Source organism: Leptonotus elevatus, chromosome 7 (genome assembly GCF_054856555.1).
Source record: "Leptonotus elevatus isolate MCC_2025b chromosome 7, RoL_Lele_1.0, whole genome shotgun sequence".
Taxonomy (NCBI): Eukaryota; Metazoa; Chordata; class Actinopteri; order Syngnathiformes; family Syngnathidae; genus Leptonotus; species Leptonotus elevatus.
In genome coordinates this window covers 6515321-6530958 of record NC_141245.1, presented here as the reverse complement: position 1 = coordinate 6530958, position 15638 = coordinate 6515321, and the positions used below count along the sequence as shown (strand labels likewise).

The 15638-nt window shown below is 38.4% G+C and overlaps 1 protein-coding gene across 1 annotated transcript in view; it reads left to right on the top strand.

The window, feature by feature from the left end:
* LOC147170673 (calsyntenin-2-like) overlaps positions 1–15638 on the top strand; it is a 206819-nt gene that overhangs the window by 164148 nt on the left and 27033 nt on the right. The window contains exon 9 of the mRNA XM_086081054.1: positions 13451–13613. Coding sequence (XP_085937180.1) covers positions 13451–13613 — 163 coding nt within the window. The remainder of the gene's footprint in view (positions 1–13450; positions 13614–15638) is intronic.

Genomic DNA, 15638 nt, shown 5'->3' with positions numbered 1-15638 from the left:
CCTCCAGGACTGGAGTTTGACACCTATGAACAGGTTTGCACCCCCACGAAAGACTCTTATTTCACATTACTCTCTATCACAACACACAAGCATTTTTTCAGATTATGTTTATGTTTACATTAAGTAAATTAAATAGTGTTTAACACATTTATTGCCACCATTAATTAGCACTTAGTATTTGTTTCAATAACAATTCAGCATAGTTTTAATGTGGAGTCTTATGCTTTTTTTTTTTGAACAGGAAAGACATTTAAACTGAATTCAGCTTTTGTATACCCAAATTTGAGCTTGCTCAATGTGTTTCCGTGAATAAGATATGAATTGGTGATTTCCTTGGCTCGTGAGGATGCCCCAATGTAATTTAAAGAACAAAATTCATCATTTTCCTTGTTGTATAATCAATAATCATTCTGAATAATTCATGCAACACCATCAGCATGGGACTGCCTTACAAAACCACATTACTGTGACCCTTGTGCAGTACGTGTTAACAACCTCCACTACAAAATCGTGCATCTTTTCTTGATGAAACTGTGAGTTAATGCAGGTATTGGCGAAGGTATAAATTGACTCAAAATGTTGTTATTGTGAGATTCCTCATCTATGTGGTTATAGATTAGCACTCTACACCTTCAAGACAAACTCTCAGAATACATTTGGCACCTACCTTGTCTCAAGTTGCATTTGTATGAACTTAACAATCGTAAAGTACAATATTGCCAATATTGCCAACTCATCTCAGCGACAATGAGTGTGACTGCGATCTATAGCCATTGAAAGACAAGCTGAGAGAAGCATATACTGTAGAGGAGACCGATGTCTTTCAATGCACCATTCATCTCTGTGAGCACTTATAACTGCGCTTAAGAAATGTAAAACATTGTACGTGTATAATATAAGATGACTGCTGTGGGTAAAAAACAAAAAGAAAGATGTACTGGTGCTAAAGCACAGGAAAGTTTGTCAGAATTTAACAATGATCTCCCTTATAGCACCCTATAATGTAATAACACCTGAAAATGTAATACAATTTGCACTTACCTTGATCAAAAATGTAACATAACCCAATAACGTAATAATTTCACCATTAGTGTAATATATATATATATATATATATATATATATATATATATATATATATATATATATATATTCATTGTAAAGTTTTACATTTTGTATTTGGTGAATCTAAGACTGTTACATACATTCACAGCAAAAATTTAAATGTTCAAATTTTGGTATTAAATGTTTCAGAGTTGATTTCAACACCCGAAGATTATTTTTAACACTGACTGATTTAAATGAAGATCAGTTTGGGGAGTTATTTGACTTTAGTTAATTTATTTAGTGTTAAACTAACTGTGCAGATAGTTAAAGCAAGCTCCACCCACTTGATTAAAACTGCTCTGCCGCAAAGATTTCTAGGAAAATTTAATAAGGTATTAAGATAAATATATCGATAAAAAATTTTATTACAATAACATGATTTTTTAAAATTAATTACGTTACTACGTCATCGTGTATTATTAGATTTTTTATTTAAGTGCAAATTGTTATTATATTTTCAAGTGATAATACATTTTTAGGAAAATACTACATTATAGGGTACTACGTCCTTCTCTCAAGTATTCAAACTTTTTTTGGGGGGGGGGGCAAGTATGTCTAATTTAGACTCACTAGTTTAAAAAAAACGGAAAATTTGAATAATAGCCATTTAAAAAAAATAGCCAAGTGTATAAAACGAAGGTTCAAAATGTTGAAAAATCAAGCCCATGTCTCCGCTCTCAAATGTTGTGTGTCTACTGAATACGTGAAACAGAGGCCCACATCCCTAAAGTTTTGTGACCTGAAAATACATCTTTTTATCTTAGCTTAGCTTCTTAGCACTTAGCCAAGCATAAGGCAAAACCGTTCCTCCTACCTCGCTTCCGGCTATCTTCGGTCCTCCTCCTGACACAACTGTATCTGGTCCCCTTAAGCAGGCCATGGCCTTTACGACTTTACTAGTTTGTGGGCTCATTTTATTTAGGTGGAAACTTCACAGCCCCCCCATCCCATGACTTGTGGATGAAGGAAGTACTTCTTAATTTAAAGTTGAAATTTTTACTGAATGGCTGTATTAACAAATTTAAGGAGAACTGGCAATCTTTTCTGCTATTGGCTGATACTGCCATTCTGCTTCCTCAGGCAGGGGCGGAGTAGGCTTACCTACTTTAATTTTTTTTTTTTTTTTTTAATTTTTAATTTTTAATTTTTAATTTTTAATTTTTAATTTTTAATTTTTAATTTTTAATTTTTAATTTTTAATTTTTAATTTTTAATTTTTTTTATTTTTTTTATTTTATCTTTATTTTATTTTATCATTATTTTTCTCTCTTTTCTCCCCCCTCCTTACCTTTTGTGTGTGAGTGGTGTGTTGTCTCCATGTGCAGCCTGATGTCTAGAGCTGGGGTGGGTGAGTTCAAGAGTTGGGGTGTTGGGTTAATAGACATAAAATTGTAATGAAACCAAGCTGTTCATGATGTCTATCTTGTTATGCCTTTGGGTGAGAATTAATAAAGAAAGTTGGATTAAAATATATCTTCAGGAAGACTCTGGTAGCTAGAATATATCCCACCGGGTTGTTGCGGGGCTTTCCTCACAGTGACGATGGGCCCTAGCAACAAGATTGCTCACATGCCTAGTAATAATAACTAAGTAACTCACAGTTGCACCAGATAACTACTGATGTGAACGAAGGCACTCAAGTTCTTACATAGTCGGGAAAAGGAGACTCATACTGGATGCCAAAATTAATTACTAATTACATTAGTCTTAGTGTTTGCACATTTTCAGCATGTATAACATATTGAGACATAAGTCTGTTAATTCATTTTAAAGGGTCTTTATTAAATACTTAAAAAAATACTAGCCAGCAAATACATGGAAGAACAAAAAACATCACAGAGATGACTAAAAGCAACTTGCTGATCAGCAAAAAAGCAAATGTATTGTAATGTATTCAAAGCAAAACTTCATGTTGCTTTTTCAACTGCTGTTATATGCAATCTGTCATATTAATCTGAAACAAAGTGCTTCCTCACAACTCTTTCCTTCCTTAGTTGCTCTTTGTTTTTGTTTCCCACACATTTGTCTTACTTTTTGAGCAAATGACAGTTTGAAACTTCCATTTCAGACTTCCCTTTCCACTCAAATGGGTTTTAAGAAGAAAAGTTAAGGTGCAGCTTTGGTGTTTGCCTCCAAATGGCTAAAACACTTCCTGGAGGGCTGCTGTCAAGCGCGTGCAGTGAAGATTTATTGTGCACATCCCACCCTGACCTTAAGCGTGGTCAGAGAAAAGGATAAGAAGAGTTGAATAAAAGGCTGTTGAATATGGTGTAGGAGTAGCACAGGTGCATGTGTTGTCAGTGTTTAGGTAATCAAGAGCGGGCGTGTGATGGATGCTGCATGTCAGTAGGCGAGCTTGCAAAATGTTTATCACAATGCTGTCTCATTCTATCACTCTGCTTAAGAGCATCACTCTGTGCGTTGAAACTGCAGGATTATGTTGCATTGTCCTTTTATGTCGAAACACGACTCTTGAACACATCGGATCTTGGTAAATCTGTTTTACGATCATTTTGGGACAACATATGTTGCAATTTCACAATTATACCAACAAGAATGTGAGACTAAGCAAAATATACACTGTACGTGACCATCGAAAAGGTAAATTCACAAAGTAGTGTCTCCAAGGGTGTCCCCATTGGCTTGTGTTGTTTGACAAGAAAGAGTAGTTAGTGAGAGTGTACTTTTACGCTAACTATGTATGCTAAATACAAGATAGATAGACAGAAAACCACAGGCTAGCTCCTGTTGTGTTGGCCTCTTACTATAAAAAAAATTGTGTTTACTACTGTTATAATGTAAAACATTAAAACAGTTGTAGTAGTTGATGTCTGGTTGGTGCTGGATTTCATTTATCTTTCTTTTCTTTGATCCTTCCTCGGGTCTCCTGACAACTTCATGACTCTAGCTGGATTCTGAAGTATTCGGTTTAGGTAAACGGTATGGGATTTTTAATAGGTTTTAGATTAATTAATGAGCACACACTCACACGCACGCACATATACGCACATGCACATACGCAAATACTCACGCACATACAAAAAAGAAAAAAAAAGAGAGAGAGCAATGATGATGACATGTCGAATCGGTAAGATTCCCGAATGAACAATACTGAGCTTTCTCAGAAAAAAAACAAAAAAACAGTTGTAGTTGTTGGTCATTTAGTCAACTAATCTATAATTAACATTAGAGCTGCAATTAGAGCTAATGACTGAAATGTTCCTAGTACAGTGGTCTCTCGCTACTTCGCGGTTCACTTTTTGTGGATTCACTCAATCGCGGATATTTAGTTTGGTCCGAAACATAACAAGTCAATCGCTCATACACTGTAGCACCATTGCAAACATATAACATTATAACTTTTCAACAAAAATAAGCATTATTATTCACACTTATATGCATACAGTATAATGAAACGAAACGTACGGCATTCATGCCTGATAATTCAACGTGAACGGCAGTGGAGAGCATTTCTGTCAGTACCAAATCCGTTCCAGCTGCAAAAAAAAACAACAAGCACATGAGTCAATCAAGTTTTACTTCTGGCAGTAAATAGTACACCCTGAACTGGTTGCCAGCCAATCACAGGGCACAAAGAGACGAACAACCATCCACACTAACAATCACACCTAGGGACAATTTAGAATGTTCAATTAACCTGCCATGCATGTCTTTGGAATGTGGGAGGAAAACGGAGTACCCGAAGAAAATCCACGCAGGCACGGGGAGAACATGCAAACTCCAACCAGAAAGGCCCAAGCCCGGACTCGATCTCACGTCCTCAATACTGGGCGGCGGACGTGCTATCCAGTCAACCACCATGCCGCCTATGGAACACCAATTATTTTTAAATGTAAATGACATGATTAAAAACTCCACATATACTAAATTCCAAAAGTACATTTTAACACTTGTTATCAATTAAGTGTTACACAAGCATTGGCATCAGCAAGGATGAGATGAAAATTATTATTATTATTCAATAATTGTAAATATAAATTAAAAATATTCTATATTGCCTAAAAGTGCAATAAATCAGGTCTTTCATAAATGTAAGAAAACATTTTTTTTTGAAATCCGACCTTTAAAATTAGACATCTTTTTTTTAATGTATGGGGAAAAGAGATATTAAAATAATCGATTCTTGGTTTTATGAATCGATATTGAGCTTGAAAAGGAAAATCGATTCAATATCCATGATTAGATTTTTTAAACCCAGCCCTAGTGGGAACTGTGGTGTGGCTTCATTGTGGCTTATTTAGATTCCTCACTCACCCCCTGGTTTAAAGTAGATCAGCTCTAAGCATATGTAAAAATAGGAGGACAAAACTCCTTTTTCCTCATAAATTGAATAACTAACATTTCAAACAAAGAGTGGATGTGTGGTAAATCTGTGGGCTAATTATTGCACAGTCAACTTCAACCAGGGTCAAAAGATTTGATATGACCGTGTCACTAAAACGCCACGCAAAATGCCCTACGGATGTGATTGTGTTTGTAAATTGTAGGTTTGTGGATGTGGGGTAGCAATTCTGAGCTTGTGGAGAAACCATTTGACTGTTGACTCCTGTCTCAGCTTTGAGCGGCTCTATAATTGCTCCACTAATTAGTTACTTTTTCAATTCAGTAATTCATAGTCACCTTCAAGTATATCTCCCTGACACAAACACACAGACGAGAAATACCAGGAGCGGCTGCTGCGCTATCGCTCCCATGTAATTGTGTCTTCTATTTTCATAATTATGTGCTTGCACACTGCCAATTTGGGTTCTTACAATAATTGGCCTGATAATGGTTTACATGTTGAAAGAGTTGAGGATGGAGACGTTTTTTTTCTCCCCTTAAGACTATAAAATGGGAAAAGATAGTTGCTCTATGTAACAATTTGTCCCAAAATAGCTTTAACAATAGCCTTTTTATTTGACCATTTATGATTCAAACATTTTCTAATTAGCAGATTAACACCTTAACTCTTCACAATGGGTACTCCTGCAAGTCTCTGGCCAATAGTTTTCAGACTGATTTGGGTTTGAATTCCCCGCCCTCTGTCTGCAGATGTGACGTCATTTGTGCATTGTGTATGTGAAGAAGGTTGTGTGCAGTTTCATTTATCATCAACAGGTGGCAGTACATGCGCGATTTGAAATTAAATTTTCTGTGTTCAGCATCTTTAATAAGAGCTATGTCAAACTCCCGCAAAATGAAATTACTGGCAGAGGGGATGAACTGACATGATTCAAAATTGCAACTGCTCAAGTGTCTTTTTTTTTTCATGTTCACTTTGCACTTCCAGTAAATTTCCAAACCTCACCTCCTTGCCACTTCTAAAAGTCACCTTGTTTCCACTGCCCATCAATCTCTGTTTAATAAGACTCTAACGCTGGACTCTCTTGAATTTCTCCCTCCAAATCATTTTTCTCATATTCTTCTCTCACTCTCCGTGTGCAGCTCTCCACACACGTTAGCAAAAGAAGAAAAAAAATGTATCCTGTACATTTCATAAGCGTCTGTTCATTTCTTCACTTTGGAGCGCGAATGAAAATTTTGAAACAAATGCAAGGCTCATTATTGCTGGTGATTTAATTAAACACATTTAAAAATATGGAATACATTTACATCGACTATTTCTTAATGGATCGTTATTTTTATGTCTGCCCCAACAAAATAAAAGAAAAATGTACTGTAGTTTATTGTAATTGAGACGAGAATCCTCTATATGCAGAACATCACAGAGCCCATTCAAACTATAGTGGTTCTCAACCTTTTTTCAGTGATGTAAAAACAAAATTTCAGCTAAGTACCACCAGTGAAAAACATTTTTCATTGGGAAAAGAAAGCAACAAACAGAGTGTGGTGCCATCATCTGATTTATTAAACTTTGGAACTTCATTTGTACAGTGGTCTCTCAAAAGACAAAATAAATATTGATCTGTTACGAAAGATTTGTGCACCTAAAAACTATTATCACCATTAAATGTCTTCTTTTGGGATCATACTAAAGATCTGTTCTCAAAAAGAAATCATTAATTTTAAATCAAATTTTCAAATGATTGACAGGTGATCCTAGATGGCATATGACAGTTTGGGTCGAACCATTCTGGTTTAAGGAGACTGGGTTTTTAGGACAATGAAATTGAATAGCCTACTGAATATGCATGTTGTTTTATTAACTTAGATTTTCCTGAAATACTTTGATAATGTGATAATTATTTTTAAAGGATTTTTGCATGAATGCTGCTTTTTAAATTTATTAAAAAATCGTGTGTACTCCCTGGAGTGCACGTACCCCCATTTGAGAACCACTCAACTAAAAACAGAATAGAAGACAAGTCAGCTGGTGTGGAAATTTGTGGAGCTAAGCCATGTCCCCAAATGTAGATTGGCCAATCACAAGGCAGCACAGAATCTGTTCCAGCAGTTTTTCCAGCAGTGTTCCATTGAATTTGATGGTATAGGTTTTTGTTGTTGTTGTTTTTTTGTTTTGCTTCTTTAAAAGGTAAAAAGTTGTCTAACTATAGGTGGTTGGTTGACACGCAATATCCAGACCAGAGAAGTTGATATATTTATTTTTTTTGCTCTATTTCCAAAAGCCACATTAATCAAGTTTCCGAACAAAGCTGTCCAGCATCAACGTTTTCAGTTGAAACCCTCAAAAATCAAATTGAATCTGTAAACTAATATGTTGTTCGGCAAATGTAACTGCTAAAAATGCTAACATGAGGCTGATTACAATCTGTTACTCAAGCAAGTTTTCAAGGATTATAATAGTAAACAGAGACTGCTCTGCTTAGCTCTACAGAATGTTGCTGCTGGGCAAGTCTTCGTGAGAGATCAATCAGGTTGCAGCCTCTATTAGATAAGAGACACTATTTGAGAATATAGTCCAGTACCTGTAATTTATATTCATGTTTCTATTCCAGGAATTTTTCCAGTATCTTGGAAAAGTTTTTTTTGTAATAATTTCATTCAGCAGTTTTCTTTCCTCATTTATTTCCCCATCTGCACTCTTCCCCGATCCATCCGTGTCATCTCTCTGGCCACAACCTTTTCGTCTCACAACATCTTATCTATCTTTTTCTTCTATCTTCCCTCTCCATCTCTCCTCTTAAGTTAGTAGGATGGGTGCAGATAGACTTTGAACTCCAAAGGATAGGAGGCAACCGCCGCCACAGTCAGGTTCTAATAGAGAGACAAGCATTGAGGAAAGGCGAGCAGATAAACGAAAAAGAGTGAGATGGAGGTGGGCAGATAGCAATTCTGTTTTCTTCTCACCCCCTAATGCCCCAAGAGATGATGAAAAATCTTTGATGTGCCAGCTTTTGTTCTCTCTCTTTCTCTCTCTCATTCGCTCTTTGCTTTGTCCTCTGGTTGTTATCAGTCCTCTCGTTCCTTTGTTTGCAGGATTATTTATTTCGTTCGCCCGTTCTGTCAGTCAATTTGCATCAGGCAGAGACTCAGGGAAGTAATCAGGGAATACATAAGTTTTTGCTCTCAAAAGAAGTATGAGATGGAGATTCACTACTGAACGCCACCTTTGGCTTTGAAGATTGTCTGCTGACAAGTTGCTGCTCACTTGGTGTTTGTGTTTGCAAACAACTGCTGGTGTGTTGTATGTTATTAAGGCGAAAGCATCCTCGTGGAATCTAATTGTGTGAATTGCTGACACTAGAGCATGCCATACTGTATAACCATTTTAACGTATGCCACTTCTATATGAGTAGAAAATAAAACAAAAAAATATAACTCTCTTTTCAAGTTGTATTTGACAAATGAATAAATCATGACATAACGTTCTAAATCAAGGGTGCCCAACTCGGGGATTGAACGCGCACCGTGATCACTTCTCCAGTTTGGGGGTGCAGAGCGCTACAAGTGAGTTAAAATTATGGGCCACTGACATCTTAGGACCTTATTTGAATGCTTAGGAACTGAGGTTTTACATATGAGCTACTTTGTCCTGTAAAAAAAAGGTTTTAATATATAACAATAACACACACAGAGAAAACCTGCCTCGCGATCGACTTGGCAGCGGGCACTCCAGTCCTAAATAATACCTCTTCTGTTGAAAATCTTGTTCCCTGTTTTCCTGGGTCAGACAAGGAACTCGACCAGCTTTGCAAATGAACTCTCACCTCGTAAGTTTCTTATGAGATTAGACATCTTGAATCGGTGGAGGCTGATGTCTGTGGATCTCACTCTGCTTCGTTTGTCCTTCCTTCCTTTCCTCAGTCTCTCCTTTGGTCTCTTGAGGTCTCCCTAATTTGTTAGAATTTAGATGTTTCTGGGGTTGGTTAAAGACTCTGGTTGGTAACCCGGTGGGTAGTAGGTATGTCTGGTTGGTGCTGGATTTCACTTTCCTTTCTTTTCTTTGGTCCTTCCTCTGGTCTCCTGACGACCTCACGACTGGCTGGATTCTGAAGTATTCGGTTTAGGTGAACGGTATGGGATTTTTGATGGGTTTTGGGTGAACTAATGAGTACACACCCGCATGCAGGCACACATGCACACACACACACATACACACGCACATGCACATACTCACCCACATACAAAATTAAAATTAAAACAAATTAAAATAAAAAGAGAGAGCAATGATGATGACATGTCAAATCGGTAAAATTACTGAGCTATCGGTAAAAATAATTAAATAAATAAATAAATAAAGAGATTAGACATATCCAACCAGCACCTTTATTAGACACAGAAAGTGGCATATGTGTACACTTACATTCTGGTATGGTAAACAGTAATTGTCCGTCTTACAAGGCCTACTACTTATTCATCTAATGATGACATAGCATCAGGAGCAACTGGGGGTTTAGTATCTTGCTCAAGGATTCTTCAATGCGGTCACAATGGTCTGGGATCGAACCAACAACCTCAGGGTTGCAAGACGGCCACTCCACTACCTCAGGATGCTCAGTGCTAGATTCAGAGTTAGTACAAATCCAAGCTTCTGTTAGGAAGAATAATTTTCATTAAAAGCCTACTTGAACATCTAAACTTGATTTGGGCTTAATCAAAGGCACTTTAAATGGCAGTTTTGTGCTGACTCCCATTTAACAACAGTATGAATGTTTTCTGAACACAGCTATATCCCCATTTATCAGAGGTGTGCACACACGTGTAGCGATTATTTGGGTTGCCGTAATGGCTTAATGAGAAATTTAGATGGTACTGAGGGGAGTTGTAATTTCCTCAGCAACCTCTGGGGGACCACGTTGACTTTGCTTGTTTGTAGGAGCAAAATAAACAATAAAAATCCTATTATCAAGTATTCATAATCTGAAGTTGCTACTTTAGTTAATCATGGAGTTCTTTGCTTTCATAAGAGAATTACTAATCCAAACACAAATGATTCGGCAGAAATTAAATTTCTAGACAACAAATTTATTTAGTAAACACACATATATCAGTCACAGCTTAACCTATTAATGAAACGGATAAAAAAAATGTGAATCAAAGATAAAAAGAAAACTTGCAACCTAACTAACTAAGATAAAAGAAGGTAGAGGAAAAAGGTAGATGGAGGATAAAGATGGAAGCGTTTGACCTGTCAATTCTTTTATGTTTGAATAAAAGTGTCGCACCAGTGGTATATGGTCAGATTGCAATGTAGGCGCAATTTACGGACTGGTTCAGTCGCACGGGAAAGAGAGACAGACTCGAGCGTCGATCCTCGGTTGAATGCTGGAATGCTGCACCAGGTCTCCGGTTGGTGGCGAGGTGCACGCGCGGCCTCGCACGTCCACCTGGAATGCTGCCCGGGAGTCTCTGGCTGCTGGTCGGTGATACACGCGCGGTGTGGAGGTCGCAGCAGGTCCTTGTGTGAGCGCTGCGGGGGTGCCTCGGACTCACAGCTGGAACAGACACGCACGCTTTGTTTTTTTTTCGAGTCCTTGCTTGATGTGTGCTTTGGGACGCTGGTTGTGGCTCAAAGGAAGCCGCGTGGTCACGTTTCTCGTGATGATCAGGAAAAGTTCATGGGGCCAGACGTGAGGTGGAGAGAGGTTGGAAGAGTTGCAGGAGCTGGAGAGTCCTTGAGCAGTCTCTAGGGCGAATGAGAGGGGAAGAGAGTTCCAGGAAACGAGAGCCCTTGAGCAATTCATGGGGAAGAGAGTTCAGGAAAAGAGTTCCAGGAAAGACAAAAAAAAGTTCCTTCGCACGCTGTTTTTAAAAACTGTGTCCCAAGGGGGGGCCGGGCCATAGCCACGGCCCTTCTGTGCGCATGAAGCAGACTTGGTCGACTGAGACCAAGCTTTTGGGATAGTATTTGATATTTTATCAGAATTGACAAGCCAGATGTTTCATTTATCATTCTGAACACATTTCAAACATTACCGCGATCATAAAGTTATTGAATCCGCTAAGCTTACTTATTAGCTAAACGTAGGTGGCTACAAAATTACACACATCGTTCATTTGAGATAGACATACAGGTTGTGTACAAAGATAAACAACAGGAGTTACTTGATGTCAGTCAAGTACATAGAGTCCGTGTATGTCCCGAATCATGTAGACTTCAGATTAATTAGGAGCGTTAGGATTCTTGAGGATAACCGATAGTGACCGTTGGAGGGCACTGTTGTACCATACACCTTCCAAGGGGCATTGTTTAAAAATTAAAAAAAAAAACATGGCTTATTCCTGTGGATAGGCCAGGCCATAAAAGATGGTCTGGGGACTGCTTATCAGACAGGATTTCAGGTCTGTCGGAGCTGTGATATGCGTTTCCTGGGGGTTATAAAACAAAATCCAGTCCCTGCTGGAGGGAAACTCTTGAGTCCTTTTGAACTGAAAACACAGAGTTAAGACACGCACACACACTCCCCAGGGGGAAATTATTAAAAAGGCACATCAAATGGAAAAATTGAGGGTAACGGGCAATATTTGTTACACACGTATAGTTTTTTTTTTTTTTAACTTCCCATCTCAGGAGTATTTTAAAAAATGACTTCAGTTAGGTTAAATTAATTGTGTAAAAAGTTTTGAAATAATCTTGGTCTCATTTCTTACATTGCAAATACTGGGATTTAAACAAATTCCGCCCAGCTAGCTGTGTGGAAGATACTGACACAGACTTAGAGGGTTGAAATACATCCCACGAATTGACCGTCTTCTGAGGCTGTCTCAGAGGCGTAACTAGTGGACTATGAAGTTTAACACCTGAGACTCACTGCCCACAGTCCTTTGTGGTGAAGGTAATTATCACCACTAATTCAATAATCTCATTACGCCTGTGTGAGTGCACAATTCAGACACTGCCATGTTCCGCTTCGTGAGTTCTGTCAAAAGGAGATGGACAAATAAATCCGCTGGCTCTACTGTTACGCCTTTGATGCACCAATTTACTAGGAAGACAGTGTGAAGGCGACTGCAGACACGCAAGGTGCGACCTTGTACTGAACCTCCAAATAAAAAAAAAAGTCTCACTGTTATCGACCCTGATCCCATCATGATCCTACATTCAGTCTCAGCACTAACTGCAGATATTGATGTTCTCTGTCAAGCAGCAATGGCGAAAGATCACACCAAGTTGGATGCTCCTCGCACAACCAAAACCAACTCCATTGATTAGAACTCACATCTGCTGTGCTTGCATGCGCAGTGGGGTCACCCAAGGTCAAGTGTTCAGAGCCAGACCCACATTAAATGAGAGGAGCTGAGATGAAGCACAGCTCGATTAGCATTGACACTACTGTGGCAAAACAGAAATTATGCTAAATATAAACAACAGGCATGAGGGTGCTTGTGCAATCAATTACATGGTCAAAAAAATGGTCAAGCATGCTGATGAGTGGCACAGTCAAGCTTTCCTCAGAGGAGGATCAAAGGCTAATGTATTGCAATCAGCATCATCCTTTCATCACATTACAAGTGTGGATTCACTTACACTTCTGCTGGGGAGGGGCAACAAGCTCCAATGTAGTTTAACATCAGAGGTGTCAAATCCAGGTCCAGAAAGTAAAAACCCTGCCACAGTTTGGCTTTAGCCTCAGGCACTTCAGGTAATCAAGGGAACTTGCGGTCAACTTGGTACTAGCAGTCCACGCTCTACCAGTTGACCGCGATCAACTTGTTGGGCACTCCTGATTTAGAATCTTCAATCAACCAAACCTGCATGTTTGTGGTAGTAAGACATATATATGCAAACTCTACACTGGGAGTCCAGTGCCAAGATTCAAACCTCGATCCTCAGAACCATGAATCAGCCATGCTACCATTACATTTGCTCTCCACTTATAATGCCTTCTCTCTCTCTCTCTCTCTCTCTCTCTCTCTCTCTCTCTCTCTCTCTCTCTCTCTCTCTCTCTCTCTCTCTCTCTCTCTCTCTCTCTGCCAGATCTGCGACAAGGAATGGCATTACTACGTGATCAACGTGGAGTTTCCAGCGGTGACACTCTACGTGGATGGAGTGACGTATGATCCCTACCTGGTGACAGACGACTGGCCCATTCACCCTTCCCAGATCGACATACAGCTTACAGTTGGCGCCTGTTGGCAAGGTGATCAGAATTGCTTTGGCTTCATTGAAGCAGTTCCATGGTTCGAAATAGAATAACATGTATTTCACTGCAAGTCATATCAAAAGTCAGCTGACATGTTGCTACCATCACTGATCAGAGTTGTGAGCCATGCTTATAGAAACTTTGCTAAAATGGTCAGGCTGTGCGTATTTCAATGCAAGTTTTGTTTTGCTTTATTTTCTTGGCTCCTTGCCCAGGATTGGATGGCAACTGATCCAAGGTGTACCCCACCTCTTGGCCAAAATCAGCTAGGATAGGCTCCAGCTAACCAGCAAGCGCAAAACATTTTTGGTTGAGAAAAGACCTAAAATAGAGTGTTGTGCCATCATTTTCTGATTTATTCAATTTTGGAACATCATTTCATTAATCTTGAACTTTTTGGAAATAAAAAGATGTTACTTAAAAAAGAAAGAAAGAATTAAATTAATTATAGATTTGTGCTCACAAAAATTAGCACCATTAACTGGCGGCCAACAAGGAAAAATCCCGCTGCTCCCGCCGTGTCAGTCTGGGCCTGCAGATGATTCTTGGTGGCATATGGCAGACTGGGTCGAACCATTCTGATATGAGGAGACTCAGGTTTCTTAGGACAATGAAGTTGAATAACATTTATTTATGAACTTACATTTTACTGAAGTATTTGCATAAATTTGTAATTATTTTTAAAGCGGTTTTGCATGAATGTTTCATTCTAATTACTCTTTTAAAATCATCTTTTGGATGGTACCACAATGGGTACTAAGATAGGAGGAAACATATCAGCTTCACATGTTTCTAGAAAAGCTTTCACAGAAGCAGAAATATCAGAGAGGTTAAGGACTGTAAGCAGCTCAGGTCAACAGAGGAAAAATATGAGACAGGTCATGAAGTCCACAAGCAGAGAGTGCAGAGTGAAACAAGCAGTGTGGAGGACATCCTTGTTTGAGTGCATCATTCAAGGCTTAATAAAGCACACAAATATGTTCAGGATGGATAAACTGTCCAAGATGTCCACAGTGAAAATAAAAATGAAAAAATGTGTGTATTGTAAACAGAGCAACGGGTAGCTCAAACGCACACAATGACAATGGACATCCAACAGTGACACAAAATGAAATGACACTAAATGGATACGATACCCCAAGTGTTTACTGCCGATGTAAAGCTAACTCATTCACTGCCATTGACGGCTGTAAACGTCAAAAATTAATTTGAACTATTTCTATTAGTTTAAAATTGTTTCCCACTTTTGTTAACAAGAGTATGAAAACCTATAATTTTTTTATTGTACATTTACAACATATAGAATTTGTGATTAATCGTGAGTTAACTAATAAAGTCATGTGATTAATTACAATTAAAATGCCCCTAATTTTTAATAATCTTTTTTTTTAATGAATATATGGCAGTGAATGAGTTAATAATGGGACAGACCCGTAACCTTTATGAAAAGAAATGAACATATCTCATTTTGAGCTCAAGAGCTCAGCAGGGCAGACAAAGCCAATGCAACAATTGTGATAGCGGTTGATGGTCTCAATGCTGAATAAGATATGGTGATGCACTCATTCCTAAACACATATGATTTGATGCAGCTAAACAGGAAGAGGTTAAATGTTGGATCTTTGAAACAGGCAGAAAAAAGATTCTATGGAAAGTAAACAAATGCTCAAATCTAAAATGTCAAAAGTGGTTCCTGTAGTGGTGGTCTAGTGTTTAGACGAACAGGGCAAAGTTACAGGTGTACTCGTATGTCATGTGGATGATTTCCTTTGGGCCGATTCACCAAACGTTTGTATTGATGTGATTCCCCTACGGAAGTCGGTGGGGCATGAGGAACATGACAATTTCCGTTTTGTGGGGATGGATATTTCTGCTAAAAATGGTGCAATACAGATACATCATTCAGCACAGAAATATTGAAAACTTGCAACCTATTCGCATGTAACCAGCACATGGTTGTACAGAGGAATTGAACTCTAAATGAGACAGAAAAATACTATAGGGCATATTTTATAGGTTGCA